Below are 26,604 nucleotides of genomic sequence, written 5' to 3' on the forward strand. Positions count from 1 at the left end.
CATTGAAATGTTACGGAATGCCAGAATTTGAAGTTATTTATAGTTATGTGTAATAAACCATCTACAATGGGAGTGATCAATTATTTGTCTAGATTAGTAAAAAATTCAGACACCTATCACGTGTAAGTAAATTTAGCTAATACAAATATTAACTGGCGTATAAAATCGTGGGTGTATCTATAGGACATATTTAATATGCTGTTTCTATGTTTATATATTATTTGGTTCTCACTTAGGTACTGTTCAGCTAAAACTACGTTTTATAGTGTTTTTGTTATATTTTACAACTATGGAAGACATACAAGACAAGACAATAAGACTTTTATAAATATTTTCTTTTTCGCTACCTATTTTTAGTGTATTTCTTTTAGTATTGTGCCCGAATCACTTGTTGAATATTCTGGAAATTTGAGCTAGTTAATTTGTATATGTATAATTATAATGTAGGTATTTTACTATTGACCACGACCCAAAATAAATATATAAGTGTATCTATAAAATATAAATTGTATATACCACTAGTGTAAATCGAAGTTTTTCGTGACTCGTCCAACGTGACCCGATCCATCATGATATTACGTCAATTCAATTCAATGAAAAGCTTGAATTGTCTATCGTCTGTGGTTTTCTGTCTGTCCCCCTGATGGATAAATATGCAGTTCTCAACTTTAACTGAGCCATTATTTTTTTCTTTCTATTTGCGCAATTAACACTTATCGTACGGAATAGGAAGGCAAGCAAATTATGACAAAATGTCTGGTACAGATGGCTGATCACCTCATGAGAAATCTCTGGGCAAAACCAATTATTGTTAAGTATTATTACTTTCGTAAATTAAATATATTTTAAATGATATTTAGGCTGTAATTTATGAAGCCTACATGTTTTAATAGTTAAATATAATCTAGTCAGTGGCGTCTTTTTAGGTCTGAGAATCAGATTTCTTTGTGTGTTTCACGATCATTTGTCAATCTTATAGGGAAGTAGATCATCAGCCTCCTGTGACACACGCCGTAGACTGTTTTGGGTCTAAGGCGAGCCCGTTTCCGCGTGAAGTTTTCATTCACCGTTCGAGCAAATGTTAAATGCTGACATATAAAGTCCTTTGGTACATAGCGGGGAATCGAACCTACGACCTCAGGGATGAGAGTCGCACGCTGAAGCCACTAGGCCAACACTGCACATAGTCTAGAGGTAATTGATGTTAATAAGTGTTAATGGCGTAAGAATGTTTGACCCAGAAGGATAATCCGGATGCTCAGACCCTCAAGGGTGGTATGAGTAAGGTAGGGTACGAGTAATAAGTCGATTGCAAAAGTCTCTTGTAATTTTAGACTTCATATTTACAAAGACTTCTTAAAATAAAATAAAATATATATATATAAACATAAGATAGACAGGTATCACTTATTCCACATCATTAAATTTGAATCTGTAGGCATCTCTACTCATCGCCAAAGAAGACAGAGGCTGAGAGAAAAAGCCGACGTAAAAATCTCTGGGTACTCTTTTAAAAAAAAGCAAATCATCAAACAGCACTTATTTTAAAACAAATATCGCAAATTCATTAGATGTAGCGTGTCTAGCACTAGTCCCAGGGCCTTTTATACAGATAAACTATGTATTTATTTATTAAGGAAATAAAACAAATACATCTCTTTCCGATAAAAAAAAACATAGAATAAATACATTGGATATATGCATGAAAAGATACAAAGCAAAGCAGAATTTAAAAATCAGGAGTACGACAAACATACTAGTAGTAGTATATAAAGAAGAATTATATTTTAAGTATGAACAAGGAATTGTGTACCCACATCGAATTTTGACGAAATCAAAAATTAAACTAAAAATGCATCTCAGTTCAATCACCTTTAATTAAAACAATAATTCGGTGTCGATAGCACGCTCGATTGTACGTCACATCCGGCGCCAAAGTTAAAGTACTCACGCCTTCCGGTTCTCACGGAAACTGAATTAAAATAATTCAGATACTTGAAATCTACAGGCTCTTAAGTATTTCAAGAGAATAAAGAAAGAAATATTTTAAGACCAGAAAAACCCTGTATGTTTGTGTGAACGTGGTAAACTCAAAATCTTCTCATTGAAATAAAGAAAAAAGTACTAATTCTTAATGCCATCAGCCATTGACTGTCCGTGGGCACTTCATATCAGGTGAGCCTCCTGACCGATCACCCCTGGTTCTATAAAATAATATGGTTTTTAATCTTATATAACCGTTATTGGTCCAGGTGTTATCCCTAAACATACGGTTGCTATCAATGGTATATATATAATTTCGTGTAATTCGTAATTGTCTACAGACACAATTTAACATTACGATCGAACCTAAATTAAGACTAATAAAATTAAAAAATAAATATGATGAATGATTAATTCCAGTAGTTTAAGTGTAGACATAAACTTCCTGAACCAGAAATAATTACCTTAATAGTATTTTATTTTACATATCACTGTTAAATGTTACCAACTAATCTGGAACCACCAGTGGTAGGTCAAATGTAGGTGGTAATTTGAGTCAACGTGCAAAACTAATTCTAAATGGTTCAGCAAATATTAACTCGCCTAAGTATACGGAAATTATAAGTGGTAGCACACACCATGACGCGATCTATATGCTCAGAATACAAAAAGTAAAATATTACAGATCATTTTTAGAACAAGCATACCTCGATGTCTGTCAACCAAATCAATCAAAATGTCAATATTTTTTTAAAGGTTTACTAGACCTGGAATTAGTAGGCAGGGATTCCAGCTCAAGGATAAAATAAAGTTATTAAAGTGAAGAAGATGTTTGTGAACTTGAAACATTTGTTATTTTAGAATTAGGTCACTAGAGTAAGTAAATAAAAATACGTAGCATTTAATTTTTTTTGCCCTCAAATAGGCTAAATTTTTCCTTTTCGGTAGAGAGCTTATTAGTAGCAACACTTATGAAACGTCTGAATTTTACGGAATGAAAACTCAGAGTTTAGATTATCGGGTTCAGTCACGCCTAACTTAACCTTGCTTTAAACAGCTCAGTATTGAAGTCGCTATTACCATTGGAAGTTACACACTATTGTTGCTCTTCATCATTCAGTTAAGTGGACAAAACCATAAATCTTCGTTCATCTGTTTACGTCCAATTACACACTAAATTACCGTGCAGTTCTCAATTTAGTGCCGTAAATCAAATTGTAACAGATTTGCGCACGTTGGAAAAAATCGCATCAATGTGCGAGGCAGGGGCGTGAGACAATATAACTTCCGAAACGCTCAGGTACATTTTAGTACAGTCACTAACAAAATGTATTTTAATATGTCAGAAGAGAAACTTCTCCCTATACTAAACGTCCCAATACATGATAATCTGCTAGTATATGATCACTTCATGTATTTTTATATCTATGTTCACATTGTTCACACACTGTATATGTGCTAATGATTCTATAAATATCTGCGTTAACTGCACAAGACGTTATGCGATAGAATTGCCATCTAAAGTTCTAATATGTTACTACTAAACGTATACATGAACATGATCTTCCTTTCTCACTCTCTCTCCATCGGTCTCTCCCTTTACTTCTAACCGCAAATAAATTACCCTCATGCGTCTAAAGAAGTTTCACTTTTTGCATTAATATTTTTTTTTAAATAAAAAATCGTATGTCAAGATAGCATTAAAAAATCCGCCCATCCTTCTTTGTGGTCTGACGTGCCACGACGGAGCGCTTTTTACACCATCATCATGGAGCCAGCCAGCTAGGTGTTTCCGTACAGTTATATCTTAGGGCCAAAGATAAGAGAGTTCCACAACTCATGTCATTTTTGCCTCTGGTTCCATAAATAAAAACCGAAATTACGTTCACACAATTTTTAATATAGAAACAGAACTCCATTAACATTGTACCTAGTTCAAATAACCATGTAATTCAGAAAAGCTGCAATTCAAAGCTTTATTCAGTTCTTCTTAGAATATGTACAGACGTATTATTCTTCGCCACTGTCTGTGAATTCTATTAATACAACAGGTGTTTTATTTTAAATTTCGCGCACGAATGTACCGGAAGGCGCGGTGTACTGTGCTTTGAGTCGTTTCCGCTATTTTTACGACCTCACTTCACTAGATGAAAGCTGTTCACTTGAGAGCTTTATTGCTTTGCCAATATTTTATGGCGGATAATTTTCAAAGAAACATATTTCAGTAATGTTGCATTGTTTGGTAACCAATTATAGTACTTCAATTGTTTAACTATACTTGGCTTAAACTAGTTTTCTAAGGAAAATATTAAGTTAGTTAATAAAATGCAGTAGCTTTAGCCTAGTGTCTTCAGCGTGCGACTCTCATCCCTCAGGTTGTAAGTTCAATCCCCGGCTGTGCACCAATGGACTAGTGCGCATTTAAAAATTAAATTATTATGGAACACAATATAGACAGGAACCACTTATTACTTACTTCCACGTCATTAAATTTGAACCTGTAGGCATCCCTACTCATTGCTAAAGAACACAGAGGGTGTAAGCCGAGAGAAAAAGCCGGCGTGAAAAACCTTCGGTATTCTTTTAAAAAAGCAAATCATCAAACACATATTTTAAAACAAACATTTTACATTCCTTCGAACGATGAAGAATATAGTGAGGGAACTGTCTTGCCTTAGTCCGAAAAAGTCGACGGCATGTATCAAGCACAGGGCGACTGCGCCTCCAGCTCATAGATTATTGGCGGTTTTAAAATTATTATTAAATGTTAATAAATACCAGTTGATAATATTATTTTTATCAACCGTAAAATTAAAAAATGGAATCGCGTGCAACCATAGACTATACAGGGAAATAATTAATAGTTAATTTCGAACACATGTACGAAATCAATTTGATTGATTGAGTCAATTGTCAACATATAATTTCACGGTTGTGACACGGAATATTGGCTTGCGTTTTCAATTATTAATTTTAGTTATTTCCGTTAAGGGCTTTAACAACACGGGCTCGTATTAAACCTAATTATTACTCTCGTTTGTCGTTTCCTATTATTTCATTTTCTGTATTGTCGTTATGACGTCATATCCTGGTGATATATCTGCCCCCTTAAAATGCCTCATTCAATTAATATCTGTTTCTTTCATGTCTCTGCCATCACAATGGAAATTATAGACATGAAAATGTATTATAGACAAGAAACAGGACAAGTTATATCCAATATAAGGTTTACATAGAAATTAAGCTCAGCTCCACAGCTCGAATATTCGGATTAATACCTGCAGTTGAGTTTCATCATCGGACGTCGAGGCAGAATACGAAATTCCTCCCGTATCACCTCGACGTCCGTTGTCAAATGAGGCAGTTTTGCCGTGCAGTATACACCATACCCATGATCCCACGATACTCGTCCATGGACAGAGTGTGTAAGTGTAAGACTCTATCCCAGCACGCATTGCTGTGGCAGTGTTCCGGAGTGGACTGAGGTGCGCAATGGAGGGCTGGAGCACTGAGGCGCGCCAATAATAACAATTACATATGTAAAACATTAAATTAATGTAATTTTAATGTAATTTTTTGGGCTTGCGATAAAATATATCGTGAAAATTTCAAAATCATGTTCTTTATCATTTTTTGTCAAAAAAGTGGATTTTTTTTTCTATCCAGCGAAGTTATTTAAATCGTGTATCGATCTTTCAAAATGGATACATCAACTACTCAACTCACAACAACACCATATATTCTTTTCATTTTTTTTTAAGAAACGCTGACAAAAAAACTTAAAGAAACAATGTACTTTTTTGGAGTTTGGCGATAGGATAGGTCCTTAATGCCTGAGAATTAGTACGCTCTCTAAGGATTCTAAAGCCAATACATATCCATAAGGAGTAAACCAATATATAATCACCGATAAAAATAAAAGGGGCACATTCAGAACGAACCCTAATTAAAATAAACGTTCTTAAATAACAATAGATTGTATTGAATATAGATTTGTTGAAACTTCCGTAAAAGGACTTCATTTAGGGCGTATTTCGTGAGTCACGATAGATCAATGAATCAATTTTCATCACGATTGACATTGTTTGTTTAAACAATAGAACATTTTGACATCCCTTGTCTAGGCTATGATAGTCTTTGTTTTTACCGCCTTTTTCGGAATAAATTTGATCAAAAACAACGGAAAAACAAAATATTAATCCTGGCCTGTGTCGACTTCACTTGGGCAGGAATTTTAATATATTAAATAATTATATACTTAGCCAATTCAACTTCTTGATCAATCTTCACACTAGGGTTAATGTGAAGATTGAAAGGGACAAACCCATTTGAATTAGCGTGAGTACCTACACGTGAGTCTAGAGTCTAGACAGTCCTTAGACAGTATACAAGAACAGAGTTAACCCTTAATATAGACTGTAAGTTGACACTGTTTTAGTAAAAAAACTAAGTAATTATTAAAATGTATCTATTGTTCGTTGTACCCTTAGAATCTTCTATAATTTTCAAATACTATTATATAAACACGTAAACCAAATTAACTTTCTCTAAAAGCATGCCAAAACTTAGAACGGATTAATAACAGATGCGTTATGCACCTTTGAAAGGTGTTAAAATAGAATGCGCACGCGTTTGATTTATTGCCGACTGATTTCGATTGTCATTCAGCTAAGAGTTTCCTGTCGTTACCAAATATGGTGTTCTATTGATATGAATACTGAGTGGTCGTCGCGTAAGAGATTTCACAATTAATGTTACATACAATGGTGCTATAATGTCCAAATATATAAACTAAAATGTTTTTATAGACAAACGGATATTCTCAATGCCAGAAGGCTCGCAAATGCGTTGCCGGTGTTTTAGTGAAAGACCGTAAGAATTGCTTCGAATTTTTTTTATGTTGCAGGAGGCAAACGGGCAGGAGGCTCACTTGATGTTAAGTGATACTACCGACCATTGACACTCAATGCCAGAAGGGTAGCGAATGCGATGCCGGTCTTTTAAGAACTGGTACGTTCTTTTCTTGAATGACCCAAAGCCTAATTATTATAAGCAGGTTCCACATGTGTATTTTCGTACATTACAGGTGTAGATAATAAATATATGTCTGTGGTCACACATCAGAAAATGATAAGTACATTTTTGCTCAGTATGACTTATTAATATATTATCAATTGTTTAATATTTTAATAGTGCCTTCAAGATACCTTAGTAATTTAGTTGCCTGTAAAGTACTGAAATTGCATTTATCATAATTTGGCTTATGGCCACAGATATATAAGCGATAGTGATACTTCCACCAACAGCTACAAGCAGCTAGGTTAGATGCCTATTTTCATATGTAAGGATAGATATCAGGCAGTTCATAAAAAAAATCCTAATCATGATTAAAGTACATAATACATATTTTAATAAAACACTCGGTTTTTTTTTATAGAATAGGCTAACGGTTCAGAGTCTCATCAGTCACAGATGATGTTATGTGATATCCATTTTAATACTACTCTTGAAAATTGTACCCAATTCGAATTGCCGAGTTGGGTACAATTTTATTTTTAAACGATAACTTAAAATTAGCTAGTCGTAGGATTTTGATTTCAACCCTTGCAGCCAGGCGGTGCATGACTTGTAGATTTGCGTAACAAATTGATTATTGAAGTCAAACAAAATGTTAGTTTATTTTTGACCTATTATTTACTTATTTTCACTTCGTTATATTTGTAGAAAAACTAATAACATAATACATACAAATTATAAGCGATGCCGGCATATCGCAATCAAGCGAATTTAGGCGATCCTAGTAAGGGAATAAAAATAAAGAAATATGATGGGTAAAGTGCCAGAAGTACATAACATCATACAAAAATATAGAATCGGAGATCCTAAACGAATTGCCTAAGTAGGATGAGTTCTGAGATGGAATTATCAAAACGTATCTATTAGAGGCGTAACATATAGTTTTAAGGAACTGAGAATTTCAATTTATTTTTAAGATAAGAGGGAGTTTTTCGATTGATAAGAGTTGAGAGAAGAAGGTGAAGAAGATGAGCGTCACGTCCGAGTAGAAAAACCCGAGCTGCCTGCGAGATTTTTATCTTCGAATTAAGTTATATTTTGGACACGCGTTTATATACGTTAAAAAGCTTTTGTTAGATATTATTTCTGAGAATGCTTGAAACCGCATCACATGTTACGAAATGCCAAAATTGCAACCTTTCAACATATGGCAGCGAATAATGAATGCTAGATTTATATGGATATGATCACGACTGGGTCCAAATTATACAATATTATTAAAAAAGGCGTTTCAATCGGATCAAGTGAAAGCCTCTAATGGGGCACGGTGTTTCAGTAGTTCTCCATTCTCTCTCCAATCTCCTCATTGTTTTTAGAATTTCAATAACGGAATAATATTGTTATACACATCATCTACAATTTGTACAAAGTGTAGAGAGATCTGAAGAGCTGTTTGTTTTGATCTCTTCTGCCTCGTTTCAATACCGTACAAGCCGTATAAACTCAAAATTTGCTCTGCATCACCTTGATGGATTTGATCTGCATCACCTTGATGGATTGGAACCATGGATCTTGGAAGTCTTCCACACGGTCCGCTTTGCAAGATAATTTTTGTATGAACTAGCGATCTGTGGTATCTTTGGGATAGATCTGAACTTTTAAAAATAGAGTATGCTTCTCTAGCCTCGTCTTCTCCTCTAAGCCGGCAACGCACCCATTCAAATGGGTATCCATTGGCTACCCCTATAGAGGCGTCCCATATCATCCTATTAAAAACTAAAATCACCAGAGCAATACTTTAACGAATGAACCTAAAGCGGAAATCTCAACTTTTGAATGTACCGCGTGCATACTCCAACTTGGTCAGCGAAGCGCCACTCATGTGAGCAATGCATATAATAGATAGAATTTCTATCGTGTTCACATATTTACTTGTACATTGGCTGAGTTCACAAAAGTTGCTTGCTATAATATTATTAGTTACTAGATCTAGGATAAATATATTGTTTTTAATAGTAGGAACGTTTAAGATAGAATAATTACGTGAAATTAAAATAATTTTTTTTTCATAATCAGTTGATACAAATATATATGACATGTCCATATTAATCTTCCATTTGTTAACAACACAGGTGACAATTTTGTTTGACAATAGCTTTTTTACAGGTGTCTTGCAAATAATTGGTTTTAGTTACAAAAATATCTCTGGAGGGCATCTAAAAACCAATGACTATGGAGCAACTTCAAGAGACCCAGTGAAAGGACTACTTATATTTGGTCGTAAAAACCGATATTCGTACCTGCCGAAGATGTTGTTCTTAAGTACCTAACACAATTTAGTCGGGACCTTTGATTTTGGTCACTATAACCCGGTATATTGTCATAAATGTACCGCGTGTTTCTTTATTTTCAAATGGGACATTTTATTTATATTTTTTATATTCCATATCAAGTATTAAGATTACTGTCAAATTATAATGACGTAACAGTGTTGAGAAGAAAATAATTGCATTGCTGCGACTTGAAGCAACGAATTCACGTAGGATAGAAGCGATATTGATATAAGAATAAGGATTTCATGTGCCGATTCCAAGTGCTCCGTCTCTCTTGCTCCTGTCCTCCTTCTCACTTCTTCGAAATTTGTAGGCGCGACAGCCGCGCCGGCTAAAGGTAATTTGGGCCCTAATATAGGTAATTTGGTATAAAGCACCCTAAGGAACTGCGCTTCTATCCTACTTCTGTATTCGTTGCTTCAAGTCCCACGACGTTTTCTTTCCACAGACTATGCGTTGACAATTGACAAAAACTTTCGCTTGTCAAATCATAAACAAACTCACCATTTCGTCTGTCATCATTCAAATTACGAAAGTTTTGAATCATTTATGTTATTTCATTCTTTTTCATGTATAACAAACTCAAATAAAACAAACAAAAACGCATCGTAGTTTATTTATAAGCAATTCAATATACAAAAACAATTAAATAAATTTATCATATATTTTACTCCGTAACAAAAACCCTGTGATTAACGTCAAATCAAGACTGCTTTCATATAAAATGCATTTGTACTCAATACCATTATAAGAATTTGTAGCGACATCTACAATACATAGTTACAATCACAGCGATGACGTCATAGCCTAAAACGCGCTATCAAAGTATTTCCCGCTGAGCATATATACTTCCTGTCCATAACCTTTAGAATACAGTCAATCAGAGGAGATAGCCCGCCTTCAGCAGGGGACCCTTCAGGCGATTGACACCCCAAGCCAAGATCCGAGCTCGCATGAGACGCCCATGTGCAAGAGTGAAGGATAACAGCTAGATCCCATTCCCAAAAAAACCACCCACCACTTGGGGTTTCGGAACAGTCGGTTAGACTGGGTCAAAGATGCTTAGGTCTGACCATCCTTCCTTCAGCCTTATTAAATACGATTCACTGGGTTTTTATTACATAGCATTTAGACTAAACAGCACCAACTTGTATAATAGGCAAGGTTAACTGGAATGCGTTTTGTATGTACTTTGAACTGTTTTCAGCCTGAAAAAGAAAAATTATTTAATAATCTCTAAATCTTATCTTATATCTTTAAACGAGCAATTCTTGTATATGGGTCAATCAACTTTTATTTGTCCTGTAAGTACTTTGTTTTGTCCCTGACCAATAATCGCAGTTCTAAAGAAAATTAAGTGTTTTTTTGGCATATGTCGCATTTATCTTATTATTAAGCAAACATACGAGTAAATTTTTTTAAATAAATCACTATTAAACTGGAATTTTAATGGTTGTCCAGGTGACAAAATATCTGGATGTAGCGTTTTTTTATTTGTCCCCCAGTAGCTATTTACAATGAAACATTACTTTACACAAAAAAATATTATATGGCAATTAATTACGCTTGTACATAATTATTCATTACAATGTTCACTAAGATGCTAGCATATAGATTTTTGTTTCTTTCATAATTTTACCGAATTTTTTGCATGTTCGTTTTGGTCCCTATTATATTTTATTATTCCGACTTCCACCGGACAACGGTAAAAAAGTTCCGAAACCGAAACATAGATGGAATGATCAGTGCCTTGACAATAAGTCAGTCGATTTATTGACAACACTCATCCAACCGTCATTTTGATTTCATCATTGCCGCGGTGTCAGTCGGTCGCGCGCGTTTTGAAAAAGTGCGTGGCTTTTTTGTGTGTCTACCGGACAACCAGCACAAAAACGTTATTTGATATATCATAGTAAATAAAAGTGAAATATATATTATATTTTATTTATATTTTTCACTGTGCGTAAGACGTAATTCAAAATATCATTATTTATTATCAGAAAGCGCAAAGACTGATAAATGTCACTCGGACAACCAGTCACTTAGACAACCAAAACCGTTGTCCGTGGGACATTTTTGTTGCCCATAGGACATTTAATGATAGAATCAGCATAGAGCAATACTTTTCCTTTCAATAATAAAGTCACGTCTGTTATTTATGGAAGACAAATTGAAATCCATCCTATATTAAGTGAGAATAAAGTAACGATTCACAATTATACTGAATTTCAAATGGTTCAGAAGTCTATTTAGTTAGTTGTCCAAGGAACTATTTCGGAGTCAAATTTACTATTTTATTTAAATAAATCGTTCTGCTCTATGTAAATTCTTAAAATATAAATAATTATCTAAAGAAAAATGTTAAAATATAAAAAAAATTCAAATAAAATTATAAAAATAAAATTTATCATTGATGTACACTTAAAAGTTGATTGACCCATATATATGTATAATTGGAATCTCGGGATCGGCTCCAACGATTTTCATGAAATTTAGTATACGGGGGTTTCGGGGGCGATAAATCGATCTAGCTAGGAATAAATGATAGAAAATAACAAAAAGGTGGTGTTTGAGTAGTACCAATTTAAACTGAAAAATGTATCTTCCTGACATCTATCGGCGAATAATAATACTATATTTTTTTTCGCAATAAATTGCTTTAACGACACAACAACACCGAAGCTATTCCAGCATATATATTCTATACTGTTCATATTTCATCATTTTATTAGTATGTAATTCGTACTTAAATATAATTTCCAAAAACACAATTTATAAAAAATAGAAATATCGAGCAATGCTCGGCCATCCTCTAAATGAGTCAGTGTTATACCAAGTCTTGTCTTGTTACGGAATTTCTCGATTCGGTCGCGGCGCTCAAAGCCCGCGATAGAATCTGCGATAACTTAAAAATACACAAGATTTTGTGTACGGGTTTGAAAATTCAAATCACATTCTACTAAATCAGAATTGTTGCCGATAAGAGAAGATCTCTAATAAATAACCACCTAGTTAAGTAATTTAATTAAACATACCTCCAAGAAAACATTGGTAATATAGTTGTTTACAATTTCCTTATCTTCTGCCTGCTTCTTGCTTAACTCTTCGGTAAACATTTTCGCCAACTCGCTGACGTGTTTCGTCAAAACTACGGTTAATCTGAAATTAAATTTTTATAGGTTATAATTTCAGCAATTTTTCTTTTCATTGTTCGTCATTTGAATGCTACATTGTCAATGATTAATATAAGCATGCAAGAAAAAAATAAGAATTCCTACTATAACTATAAAGTATAACAATATTAGGTGTAAAAAGTATAATTTTTGATGTAATTTATTCTGTTATCATTTTGTTTTCAATAATCAAATCCCATACGCAAAGTGAGCTAGAGATACACTATTGCTAAATACATTATTATCTACGTATGTATTTACTGTACGTTTACGTCAATATTAAAAAAATAATAATTATTGTACGTTAAAAATTAATGTACGTCCGTTCGAAACCGGGCCGGGCCACTAGTTAGAAAAAGGGTTAGGTTTTAAGTTGTTTATATGTTCAGTTTAATTTTGATATTAATAGCTTTCGATTATATTAGTATTTTTTTTTATAGAACAGAGGGCAAACGGGCAGGAGGCTCATCTGATCTTTAGTGATACCGCCGCCCATGGACACTCTCAATGCCAGAGGGCTCGCGAGTGCGTTGCCGGCCTTTTAAGAATTGGTACGCTCTTTTCTTGAAGGACACTAAGTCGAATTGGTTCGGAAATACCTCAGTATTAAGTTACTGTTAAAAAAAAATTAACACGATTTCCTTATTTCGATAACGAAAAATAAACACAATAAAACTTACTGAGTTAAAGCATCTGCCTCATCAGCGGTAGATCTTCTTGGCTTTACGAGCAGCATTTCGCCGGTTTTGTGATACAACTCCACGCAACACGCCGTCGCGTGCGCAAGCGCGCTAACGGCGCGTTTATAAATCGCCTTCTCGTTCGGCTCATTGGAATCCAGCCAGTTTAAGGTTTCCGTGTATTGTCTGGAAATTATTATTATAGAGCTGTCAAACCATTTTCCAAGTTTGACATATTTGACGGCTTTTCGTTCCGTCACTTTACTCGTTTGTCGTTGTATATAAGGGGCCGTTCAAGTAGTACGTAAGCAGATTAAGTGATAGAGAATGTGTGGGTAATATGTGTAAATAGGGGGGGGGGGGGGGGGGGGGGTGTATATATAGTCAATAGTGCTTATGTATACTTGGACGGCCCCTTAACCTATTTCTCCCTTTAAAATAAATTTAAACCAATTAATTAGTTCTAGCACTCAAAACACCACCTCATTATGTTTTTATAAAAAAAATACTGAGCATAATAATAGAACTGAAACTATATAATGTGGAAATGAGAATAGAACATTCCCTCTCGCTCTGTCTCTTTCTATCTCACTCCCCAGAAGCGTTAATGCAACCTGGTCGGAGGTCGCATTAGAAGTTTCACTTCAATAGGAAAACGATTTCCCACTTTAATTCAATAGACATCATCATCTTCATTAGGGTTATAAAAATTAATGTTTTGTGAATGTAAAAAAAATGCGACCGAAAATACTTCGAAAAATGTAAAACAATCCAGTTATGCATGCAATCATAATAAAAGTAAATTTGGTATAAGGTTAAATGCGCATGCGCATATATAACTGAGCATGCTTGCACCATTATGCCTAAACACCACCTGCCATTTCCGGTTCCTCTATCAGTCGATAATTGTCATCGTTTGACTAACACCGATTTAATGAAGTTACTATCTTTCTTACACATACTTACTTTATAAGCGGTTGGAACTGCATTTTCAGACCGATATCCCTCGTTGCCCTCTGCAAACGTTCGTGGAACACATCCTCTTTCGACAGATCACCAGATTCCTCGTAATCATCATCCTCTTCATCCTCTGGCATCTCAAAGAGTTCTAAAATATATACAAAATAAATTCTTTGATTTCCCGTCACTCGTTTGAGCCGGCAATCCCACCGACGACATTCGGTTCAAATGAAATACGATCTCTAATTAAAGGCCGGCAACGCACTCGCGCGCCCTATAGCATTAAGTATCGGTATCACTTAACAGGTGAGCCATTGCCCCCTATGTGTTTTTTTCGTTTTTTTCCCCATTTTTCCGTACCCAATAATAAACGTTTCGATAACACCTAGTGACTCATAAAATTATGTAGTGCACAGTATCGATAAGTGGAAAATAATATCAACAATTATGCATAATTCAACCCCCCCCCCCCCCAAATTCGTTACGTAATACTTGATTGTAGGTGTACGTAAAAGGGTGTGTGTATATGGTGTGATGCAGGTTATTAATATTAACAATACACTACCTGCAACTTGCTGTAATGTTTCTTTGATATCTTGTCTCTTCTCGGGTTCGGAGCTACGCAGACGCTCCTCTATACGCATGCTCACCTGACGCGAGAGCATTTCTAGTGCTTCTAAGTGAACTAAACCTGAAATTTATAAATAATATATCAATAATAATAGCAGCAGTGTTGGCCTAGTGGCATCAGTGACTCTCATACCTGAGGTCGTAGGTTCGATATGATGTGCACCAATGTAGTTTCCTTCTATGTGCGTTCAACATTTGCTCGAACGATGAAGGAAAAAATTCTGAGGAAACCGACATGGTTGCCTATTAGATTTAAAAATGATCATAAAACAGATTCAGAAATCTGAGGCCAAGGCCTAAAGAGTTTGTAGCGCCATTGATTTATTTTATTTTATATGAATAATAATGTTTTGTATGTATCGTACTGCAGCGATAAAGAAAAAAGGAAATTGTATATAAAATACCGGGAGTCGAATCCACTAGGGGACTACCCTTAGGCATGAATGTGTTATTGCTGTTCTATTCTAACGAACTGTCTAAAAAACTAAGAAATACCATCAGTAATTTTAACTTTATAACGTTATTTAAATTTAAATATTTTAATAAATATTAATACACGCGTCACTGATGATAACAACATAGAAACTTCGCAGGAGATTCTCGAGTGCGTAGCCGGCTTTTAGGTCAGTATCGCTAAGTATGGCTATTTTAAATTTAAATTACCTTGAAAATCATCAAACAGCGACTCATAATGGACCTCCTTTGCTTCCCGTTTGGCTTCCTTCATTTTATCTTCCTCATCTCCCCTTTCCTTTGCCTCTCTTAGTATTTGGGAGAGTATAGGCTTCTCAGTTTCAAGACCAAGCATTGCCCGTTTCTTGACCAATCCGGGGTCTCCATCTTGAAGGACCTCCATTGTTTTTTTACCAATAACCTCTAGAGTATCTAAACCGCCTGAGATTACTTTTGTACCTGAAATGGATTAGAGATTTAGATAATTAATAACGATAGTACAAGAGCTATTTAAAAAAATAAAATATGTTTATTTTGGAACATAAAATCATCAAGGTATCACTTATTACACGTCATTAAAGGCCACACAGGCCCAGGCCCACATAGGCCATATTATCACAAAGCGGATATATGTAAATTAACCCATACGGTGCCTTTGAATCGAATTGCACCCAACCCAAATTAACACCTATTTAATTAAATAAAAATTATTAATCAAGCAGATATAAGTCAGCCTCATACCCCAGGGCAAAAACAAAATAAGCAACCCAGTAACTCACCAGTATTCTCAACGAATTTAGTAACACCTGATAAAAGACTCCCAAACTGAAAGGTTGTATCAGTCACTTCTTGCTTTTCTTCTGAAATCTCAGTCTCTACAATCTTTGCCTTTTCTTTAGTCATTCGAGCTAATTCTTCTGGATTTGGGGCACCAATACCAGTTTCAAGAACAGTTGTAATACCCTACAATATTTTTTTATTCAATTTAGTAAACAATGTTATGACAAGATAAATTAAATTTCACCAACACCTACAATATAAATACAGTCAAAATCGTTAACTACAACATAGTGTAAAACAATATACGGGTTATATTGACCAAAACCAAAGGTCCTGTGTGTATTCAATTGTATTTGGTACTTATTAACAACGTCATCAGTTGTTACGACTTTAGGTTTACAGATTTTGACTCTAATACTATATTTATCAGATATGATAGAAAAAGTAAATCAGAATTGGCAATAACATAAGCCATCTTATTTGGATTCGGTTATACAGCTTCCAAATAAGATGGCTTATGTCATAAGTACATGTTTTAATACAAACATGATATTTCCTACTTTTTATACCAATAGTTACAATAATTTTTGTGCATATTTTTGTTACCTGTGAAACTTGACTAGTTATGGTGCTGATTCCTGCGGTGGCTGTGCTAAGAAGTGAGTCAACCCCCCAACCCCACCCCCATCCATCACTTTTCATTTCTTTTTCTGTTTCTTTAGTTGTTTGCTGTGTTGGCTGGCTTTGTTTTTGTGCATTATTACTAAGCTCTAAAGTTTTATTTTGTTTAATCTGTAAAAATATTTGTATATTTATGTATATGCACCTCAATTCTGATCATCAAGGCATTAAACATTCTATGTTACACCCTCAGTGACTTATAGGATTGTTTCTTGGTGCAAAAATTTAATAGACATTGTGTTTTTTTGCAGCATTTTCTTGTAATGTTTATATTTTTTATTAACATCAGCGATATACATGTATACAACATAAATTGTTATTAAAAAAATTATCAAGCGGAAAAGAATATTAATGAAATATACATAATTTTTTTGTTAAGTTTTGTTTTCTTTTTTTCCCAGAATGACTTGTATTTAAATCTGCTATAAAACGCTAAAATGAACAAAATTGTTTGTTTTACAGAGTCTAAAGTAATGTCTAAACTAGTAAACAAACAAAATTATAAACAGTTTATGTAAATGTGTGATGATGAGGAAGCAGAAAAAACATGTAATAATTGTATTTTGGTGATGGAAATTTACCTCTCCACTTTTCACAGTATCACTTTCACCCCAGTCACCAAAATCATCCCAACCAGTATCTTGAGCTGAACTTGGTTTAGGTTTATCATTTTCAAACTTTAAATGTGTTCCTTTTACTGTTTCAGACTCGTCTAAATCAAAATCATCCCAACCATCTGTTGTTGCAACCTGGAATGAAATACTTTAGTTTTTGCATGTATAATTTTAAGAAATTTTAATTTCTGTTTTTTACATTAATAATATCAAATTAAAATATAATCATGACATCAATGGTGTTAATTATTAAAGGCAATTCAAATGTAACTTACTTTTTTGGTAGCTTTTGACTCTTGAGGTTGAGGTTTATGTTGTTCAAAGTCGGAATCTAAATTATCACTGTAGTTGGAGGAGGAATTGCGTTTTTTTCTTTCTTTTCTTGTAGCATTTGAATGTCCCTCGTCTGCACTCTCAAAATCTTCACTATCACTCTGTGGCATTTTAAAAATTGGCGTAGAGCCCCGACTTCCTAACTTATTAATATTAAATACGTATTTACTTTAATTATTTTACCAAAATCAAATTTGATTGTCGTGTTTTGATTTTAGATGACGTCTTACGTTTTGGAAGTTAGACGTCCAATCACGTCATTTTTGACAATTGACTCTAGAAAAATACCATTTTACAGTTTACGCAAATACAATGTAATATATCAAATTCATAACTTTAAAAAAAAATATTTCTTTTAGGAAAGTGTAGGTGCTATAAGTTTGAAATTTTCGTTACTAAAATATTAAAATCGTTTCTTGATAATACTAAGGATTTGATAAGTAACTAATAAATAGATTTAAAAATATAACCGGAAAATTATCTTTATACGCTCACGAGGCAATAACGATGATGCGTATGTGTGTTTGTTTTATTGTTAAGTTGAAACCGCAAGACCAATTACTTATAGATTAATATCGAATGACCATATATTTCAACTATGACTCAAACAGTTCGAGGGAAAATAAATAAGTTTTACGAAATATTAAGGCTATATTCTGCATTAACAGCTTTTTCATAACTTCATTATTCTGGTAAATTGTTATTAACTTACTCTGGTAAATGTTACTATCTCCAATAGAAATTGAATGATAAGTAGTATTCATAAGTATATATCAAGTAATCAAAGTTTAATTGATGAAATCGGATGGTCGTAAGCTTACAAATATAAAATACTGAAATATGCCGCTTATGCCGGTAAGTGATTAACATAACAATAAGCTATTCACTTACCTACCAGCCTAAGTAATTGAAAAAGGTTAGTAATACTTCACTAAGTGAAAATTGATTCAATGTTTTATTTTTAATTGTTTATTTTTAGTTAATGTTCGCAATTAACTATTTTTGACAAAATCTCGCGAGTACTTGTGGAATGTCTTTACTGAAATTACTATTGAAACAAGCACTGAAATGTATTTGCCCCATGTCCCCTTAATACTTTTAACTTAATAGGACTCAAACTCATACGTTAGATGTATTCATTAATTCCTCTCTTTCTACTTGTAGACTATAGATACTACAATTTAGAAAAACTTCGCGTCTAAGTAGCAATTATTATCCATAGCTATGTATAGCGTAATGTCTACATGTGCTATGGAATGCGCACCATATAATATATACCTATAGCACATAAGAGCTTGTAGATATACAAGGGAATCGTAAATAGATTGAATGGACCTACCTAGATCGCTCGCTTTAGCTGTTTTCGCTGTATTTACTTAAATTTATTATATCATGTGTATTGGGAGGCACCAAATGTAAACATTGTGGTCAAGAGGAATGCCTTTAGAGTTTAGACATTAGGTGGTGTAGGATATTATCATGAGTCGTGATAACGTGGCGCTGAGTCCGCGCGATTCAGTCAGCGACGCGAGTTCGCGCAAAGCGGTCGTATGTATATTCCGTGTCGATCGAGTGACGTACGGAACTTTGTGTTCGCGTTCGCGTACGCGCCGCATTCCATCGTGGGGGCCCTTCGCCGCCATTGGTTGAACCCACGTGACGTCACTCCTCGTAATGAGGTATTCAACATGGCCGTGTAGCTAGTTCGCGAGTGTGCTTCGTTATTCGTTTGAATGGATTTAATCAGTGAAATATGCCAAGGAGACGAAACGGTGAGATACCCTTGCCCGACGGATGGGATTACGCGAGGGACTTTGACGGAAAACTCTATTTCATCGACCACAACAGTAGAAAAACGACGTGGATTGACCCGCGAGACAGGTAAGTTTTCCCAAGAGAAGTGTTAACCCCTAAAGAGCCCCTTGTCAAAACTTACATTCCAATGTAATTTTTGCCCCTTTCCGCTGTAAATAGGCCATATCAGATCATATATTTAAATAGGTGTATGTTTATATGCGGTACGATGAGAAAATAAAAGATAAACATTGACGTAAGTTAAAATAAATCGTGCAAAACAAACTGTTCTTGTCGCGATAGAGTCGCACTCTATCGGAAAACACGCGCAACATCTCCGATTTCACACGACATTCCACAATTGACTAACAACAAATGACCTAAACACAAATAATTGTGGTTATCATTTTGTTATCCTTTGGAATGCGCATTGTGCTCGAAGTCTCGATTTCGTTAGAGTCCGTTTATTTGGTGAACGGAGTTGGAACGCGGCTAATGAGGCCACGGAACTGGTTCATAGCAATGCTAGTTGAACTGGCGCAGATATAATTCGATGAAGCGTTTATGTATATGTTTGAATACGGCAAGCAGTGTGGATGATCGAATATTTCGTAAGTGCGCGTATGTACGTAGAGTGCAATGCGTGGAGACGGTGAGCGCGGCGGGAGATGGAATGCATTGCATAGGCAAGTTGTACGGTGTGAATGACAGGCCGTAGAATGCGGCTCAGGCCTGCGGCGATGGTCGCGCCTTTCTAAAGCGGCGCACGGCCCCTCCCCGCCCCGCGAACCCCCCAACATCATACCACCTCGAGCTGCAGGTGCACAACACATCCCTCTTAAATGCCGATCATGTCTAGTATCTACTTAGTATTAATTCGGCACCTGCAGTCTTTCGTATGCTCCTTGAAGATGACACCTGCAACTGTGTACATAACTGTACTTTGTGATCCAATTAAGCGAGGCAGGACAGCTATCTTTATCAAGGAAGTATTTAGTAGATGTCATGTCTAGAATAGGTCATTGCAACGGTAAACCGTGTATGGGATGAAAAATTTCAAGACGAGATCATGTTTGAGCTATTTCGCTCATTTAAAAAGAGTGACTTTTTGCGCCACGGCTACGTCTCGGTAAATTGGAATTTATACGTCGTTGTAAGTTTCGCATACATCGTTAATGATTTACGTCAAATGGCCCAGTAGTAATGTTCTTAATACGGAAGATAGGCAATTCAGGTAGCTTCTTTTTCTATTTCACTAAAACTTGCAGCGGATCAAGTTGGTACAAACAATAAACTAAACATATAGAAAATACACAAAGACGATTGTCGTAAAGCACTTTTAATTATCTCTAATAATGTGATTGCATTAAAACTGCAAAATCAAAAGATCTGGTTTCTGCACAGCGCTTCAATAAAATTGGCCATAAATACAGGAAACATTAAGTTGTCTTCAACGTATAAAGCCCAGTCTGTTTAATTAGTAGTAATTTATTGTGGAATCTTGTAATTAGCATGTTCAAATGCTATTCATAAGAGTCTTGACGATGTAAGCCGATAAGAATTCTATAAGTAACATGTGCATCAACGATCAACTTGCAAAATGTGAACAATAAACCGAGCAACTAAGCCAATTTAATAATGCTAAAAATAGCCCAGCCAACAATAATATAGTCCTATAAAGAGAAAATTAATTACACGCTCATGACACATTCTATCTTGGATCCTATTAGAATTGTGTGAATCTCCACTAATGACAGATGGCATTTGACAGCTCGTAAATTGAGGAAAAACCATCCTTTGTCTCGTTAGGCTAGGAAGCGGTAAGACAATGATATCGTCGATTAACTCACTGAGAACACCTTGTTTATTACTTTAATTATATCATTCGAATGCATTGTTCCATCTACACAGCATGTTAACACATTTTATGCGGGTGAAATTTACGTGAACTGCAAATACTCGTGAGAATGTAAGTTTTTCTATCAGAGGTGTCGATACGCAGATAATAGGTAATGTTTTATTGTTTACTCTGTGAGGCTTGCAACTAATTTACATTTTATAAGTAGTATTGGTCTTGTAACATAGCTGTCTTCAAGATTGTGTAACCTAAGTATGTGTAGAACATAATGTGGATGCTTCCCACGCACTACGCGCGCCTTCATGCGTGACGTTGAAGGGGCTAGGCGCGTTGCGTTTCTTGTCTCCAACTTCGCATTCCCTTTGTAATTCAAGAAAAGCGCAAATAATAAAAGGGCGTGGCTAACGATTTAGTATGACGATTTATGTGACGTAATTACTATGCTAATGTTATCTGAGTTATTTTACGCCAATTAAAAAAAGCATTAAATGTCTTCTTTATTGTTGGTGTCTGTTTTATTGTTTTGACTCAAGTAGGATTTTTACTGGACTTAAGTAAATTGGGTAAAGAGAATAAAATTGCACTTAGGATATCATATAATAATTAGATTAATACTGAAGTTACAAAGTAAATGGGTGTAAATTAGACATCCTTCAATATTATCTATACAATTACGCGATAAAGGCAACCATTCTCCTATTTCTAATCAAAAATAAAATTCCATTCTTATCTATATTCCGTCACGAGGTTATTTATTCAACCGTAATGTTTTCTGTAATGTTCATTGCTACATCTATTTGATTTAATGTACTCACAGAAGCGTAAAATAACAATAGATCTTCAATGTATTATCTGATTGTTTCTTATTCTACACAAACCAAATATCGGTAATGTGCCCAAATAAGACTACAAAATTGGAAACCAAGAATGCTTCGATTGCCGAATTGTGGCCTCTGACACAGGAATGTGTTCGACCATAAAATGACTAAATAGGAAACGTTGAAGATATAAAATTTAATAACCATTTATATTTTGATTTGCATACGGTAGCCGTTGATTATCTACTCGACGCGGCGGAGAGACGCCGGCCTCTAAAGAATGCTGGCTTTAAGTAATATTTCCTCTTAATATTTCGAGACAACTTAATGGCCACTGAAGACGTGCGATTCCAATCTGTTAAATGATAGAATGAAAGCGACATTTTACCGCTATCCGACTTGGAACTATTAAAACTCATTTACAATTCCCCAGAACTTTTGGAGTTTAACGAGGTGCTTAATTAATAAAGATCGTAGATCATCGATCGATATTTGACAAAGTTGTTAATATTTGATCAAATTGCCAAACCATATAAGGCGTAGGAAATTCTAGAGGCCAGTTTTATTTGACATAAATCATTTCAGATGTTTATCGGAATTCGTAGGCGTAACTCAAAACCGCAAAACGTACCTTGTTTCCGGGTAGTACTGTGCTATTTGAAATTACGAAGCGTTAAAACTATGTCGGTAATAAGATCGTAAGCGTTTTGGAATGCAAACCACCTGTAAAAGCGATAAGGTGATAGAAAACTGGCCGAGTTTACTCTAACACCGTTTTAAAATGCTGATAATATCGTAGATTAAACTAATAAAGCGGCCATTTTGGATGCAGGATTAATGTGAAGCGTTAATGAAGATAATAAGAAGGATGTTATTTTGTAAAAAGCTGTTGTCTTGTTTTAAAGTTGACACGCTTAATACAATCAAAGCGCTGTTTTGGGAAGTAAGATGGTACATGAAACAATGGCGAAAAGAATTTGCTTGGAATGATTCTCCGAAGTTGACTCCATTCAATCCGTGGATGAATCGATACCAGGTTGTTTAGGTAATCGTTAACCATATTTTCCGGTGCAAACAATGTTGCTCTAATAACATCAGAAACATAGCTGCAAAATTTAACTTTCTATTGGGAAATGGAAAGTATCTATGAAGCACCGATGGGCGGGCAATCATCATCTAACATTGATTACATTCATGGCCTTAATGTTTATTTTTCTGGGTAAAATGTTGTTGTCTATGATAAATGACAACATGGCCGTGTTAACCATTGGAACCTTATAAATTAATTTGAATTTAAGACAGGTAAGGCTTATCAGAGAATTGTGCGAACGCATGAACATTAATTAAATAAACCCTACTTGAATGACATTCACACGTGTCACAATTGACGTTCAATAGACAACATCTATTTTATCGACTTAGATTACAAAGAATAATGAAGTCACTAATAAACTAAATATATAATTAATTGCAGTGGAATTTCCGACCAATAGTTCTTCTATTACAGAATGATAAATTTCTGTTATTAGATATCATAAAACTCTTACCGACTGTTTATGTACTTTATAAGCCTCTATATAAAGTACATAAACAGTCAAGTAATTGTAGGCATATTATTAGTTTTGAAAATTTCTCTCGTAATTAATTAAAATCTTAAAAAATATTAAGTTCTGAATAATTTTAAATTTTGGTTCTATTTACTGTTTGTTTTTGGTTTCCAAGTCTTTTTGATTACGCACACACATGAAGATTGTAAATTACAAAAGCTAATGATTTACGTTTTTGGATCGACAGTGACTTTCCAATAACGATTAATGTTGAGTCGTGATATTCATTACATTTTGTCGCACGCGCCGTCCACTGGCGTGACGAAGACGGCTGGTATGCATCGTGATTCAGACAGAAACCCTATATTTCAATGTTTATGTAATCCCATTCGTTCGTCATATCAACATCGTGCACATTTATCGAATATTAACTTATGAATGTTTCTATACGAAAGGAATTTCGAAATAAAAATATCTTACAATTAAATTACGCTCGAGCCGATTCATTCCGACTGTTCGATGTGTCTGGGGAATGTCTTACACCAAATATAAATTCTCAAAGTCCAAGACGGGCTTCAGCCTTGGTACAGTGACGTGATGCGCGTTTCAACGCTGTACATTTCTGTTCACACTTGGCGCTGGAATGTCGTTTGTCAATGATCGAATAACGCGTGACGTCACGGCGTCACATTAGCTGCCATTGCATACCATCCACATAATTTCCAACAATTGCTGGACGATTTGGGGGATAAATTTGGTGATCGGTAATGACGCAACGCGAAAAGAATGTTCCTATCTGTGCCTCGGTTTATGTACGCTCCGTTCGGTTCAGATACGAATTTTTATACGTATTGGATCATCCGGTTGGCAATCGGCATGCTTCGCCGCTCATTGCAACGTATTTAATTCGATTATAACTGCGTACGCTTTGTATCATCGGTTTTGAAAGGTTTGGAATGTGAGAGGACTTCGCGTTGACCCCTAACACACACCTTTTTTGGAACAGAAAGTCTGTTCTCGCCCCAGCGCTTCGTTTTGTTTTATATGTCTGTGAATTTTTCCTTGTATTCGTGATTCCTTTGACACAGATTCGATGATTTCAAGAATTCGACCGGGGCAATGTACTCATTCGCGCTAAAATCGAGATTGTTCGAACCTTAGACTGAGAGAATGTGCATTATGCGGGCTATTCGGATTAAAATATTTCCCGGGCGTTATTTATAGATCAGAAGTAGGTGTGCGTGTTCGTCTGTTAGTTGTTGGATGTGTGAGACAGCGTGGCACCGCCCTCGACCAGACGTTGGCGCAATGCAGGATTTGGCTTTGGAAATATTGGACGAGAACCCCAATCGTCAAATGCATAGCGTTATTAGAAGTTGCGAAAGAGTTTGCAACAAGTTCGTAAATCTTATAACTCTGTCAATTATCAACGCCGTATACAGAAAAGAAGATAAATAGAAAATGTTGTAGAGAGCTTGTCACGATGCCGCTTCTCACCTGAAGGAATGTCGTAAAATGTCTGTGCTTTTAATAAAATTACCTAAAGCGGGTAGAAATTTCGCAGTTCTATTTGTGGCCTCAGTACATTGGCCTTATGCTTGCTCGTGAATACTTTGATGCTTAATACAGGGCGAGAAATATGTAGTTTCAATTTATAGTTCCACATCCACATCCATTGTTATCTTAGGTAGGTAATTTTACCTCCCTTGGCGAACCCCAAAGGCCCTTCTTCAGCATCATCTTGAGGACATGTTTACTAGCTGGATTTTTTAGTGGATAGGCTAGCTAGGATTAGTTCTTCTTCTTTTAGTGCCTCTCCATTACTGGGGGTTGGCCGTCAGTCTCTTGAGTCGTGTCTTGTCCTGTGCCAGATGCATCAACTCTTCCGCAGTTGCTCTACCCGTCCACTCCCTAAGGTTGCGTTTGCGATTGCGATTCATGATTTATTCCTTCTACCAAGACGCCGTTAACTCTAAATTTTACCCATTATAATTAATTAAAGGAGTTCATGGCCCAACACGTGGCACTTTCTGTTGTTTCATGTTCTGCATAAGTTTTTTTGGACATTCCAACTACTTTCAGAATTCGTTAGAGATCTTCTGGATCCAACGATTAGTTAGAATGTTTGAATTTCTTCGTTATCAGTCTAGGCTATTTTTTAATAATTTGTATAAATTAGGCCTTACGATGCCATTAATTATTGATAAACATATTTTGACGTGAAGATAACCGCATTCTTCAATCACGCCACTTGATAAAATGTTGACGCCAATGTTATGTCTTCGGGTGATATGCGGATTGGCGCTTAGCCCTACGGCTGACTTATTATACAAAATAAAGAAGGTTAAATAAATAAGTGGCTTATAAATGGCTAGCTATAGCTGTTTCATGCCGATTTATCAATCTCATAGGCAAGTAGGTGATCAGCCGCGGCTGACACGCACCATCGGCTTTTTGAGTCTAAGGAAAGCTGATTTCCTCACGGTGTTTTTCTTCACCGTTTGAGTGATGTTGAATGAGCATATAGAAAGCCCATTGGTCTCCTGGATGTGAGTCGCACACTGAAGCCACTGGAAGGATGAAAAAAGCATGTTCAGTTATTAAGAAAGTGCTCTAACTCCCACACTATTCCTTGCATCGTGGGCAGCTATACCTAGTTTCTAAAACTCACCCCAAACTGTTCTGTTTATTAATATTTTTATGTATAAGTTTTTTGTCCGACCTCGACTTCGACAATTGAGCGCTTTTTAAAGGCCGGCAGCGCGCTTGCAAGCCTTCAGGCAGTGCGAGTGTCCATGCGTGGCTTTGAGTGTCCATGGGCGGCGGTATCACTTAACATCAGATGAGTCTCCTGCCCAATTGCCCCCAGTTCTATACAAATAAAGCTGCCCTAACTGCTGACTTAGTGTTTAAAAGTGTACCAATTCCTAAAAGGCTGGCTATGCACTTGC

General features: G+C 35.5%; 2 protein-coding genes across 2 annotated transcripts in view; one reads left to right on the forward strand and one right to left on the reverse strand.

The window, feature by feature from the left end:
• Positions 1 to 9,932: 9,932 nt before the first annotated feature.
• On the reverse strand, positions 9,933 to 17,879 carry LOC110994045 (protein FAM114A2). Its single transcript, XM_022260529.2, has 10 exons — positions 17,579 to 17,879; positions 17,271 to 17,438; positions 16,615 to 16,800; positions 16,008 to 16,191; positions 15,439 to 15,687; positions 14,711 to 14,836; positions 14,152 to 14,293; positions 13,186 to 13,371; positions 12,368 to 12,491; positions 9,933 to 10,540 (listed from the first exon to the last, which is right to left on the reverse strand). The coding sequence occupies exons 1-10, from the start codon at positions 17,744 to 17,746 to the stop codon at positions 10,466 to 10,468; spliced, it is 1,608 nt and encodes a 535-aa protein (XP_022116221.2). The 5' UTR covers positions 17,747 to 17,879; the 3' UTR covers positions 9,933 to 10,465.
• Positions 17,880 to 19,140: 1,261 nt separating this feature from the next.
• The window catches only part of LOC110994044 (protein kibra), an 84,153-nt gene continuing 76,689 nt past the window's right edge, over positions 19,141 to 26,604 (forward strand). The window contains exon 1 of the mRNA XM_022260527.2: positions 19,141 to 19,517. Within this exon, the coding sequence (XP_022116219.2) occupies positions 19,390 to 19,517 (128 nt within the window). The 5' untranslated portion in view covers positions 19,141 to 19,389. The remainder of the gene's footprint in view (positions 19,518 to 26,604) is intronic.

Source organism: Pieris rapae, chromosome 16 (genome assembly GCF_905147795.1).
Source record: "Pieris rapae chromosome 16, ilPieRapa1.1, whole genome shotgun sequence".
Lineage (NCBI taxonomy): Eukaryota > Metazoa > Arthropoda > Insecta > Lepidoptera > Pieridae > Pieris > Pieris rapae.

Excerpts from the sequence above, each read along its gene's own strand:
- LOC110994045 (XM_022260529.2), bottom strand. The coding sequence starts at position 17,746 with ATGCCACAGAGTGATAGTGAAGATTTTGAGAGTGCAGACGAGGGACAT. Across the intron at positions 14,294-14,710 it reads AACATTACAGCAAGTTGCAG|AACTCTTTGAGATGCCAGAG; the intron begins GTAGTGTATTGT and ends TATATATTTTAG. Across the intron at positions 12,492-13,185 it reads GAGGCAGATGCTTTAACTCA|ATTAACCGTAGTTTTGACGA; the intron begins GTAAGTTTTATT and ends ATTTAATTTCAG.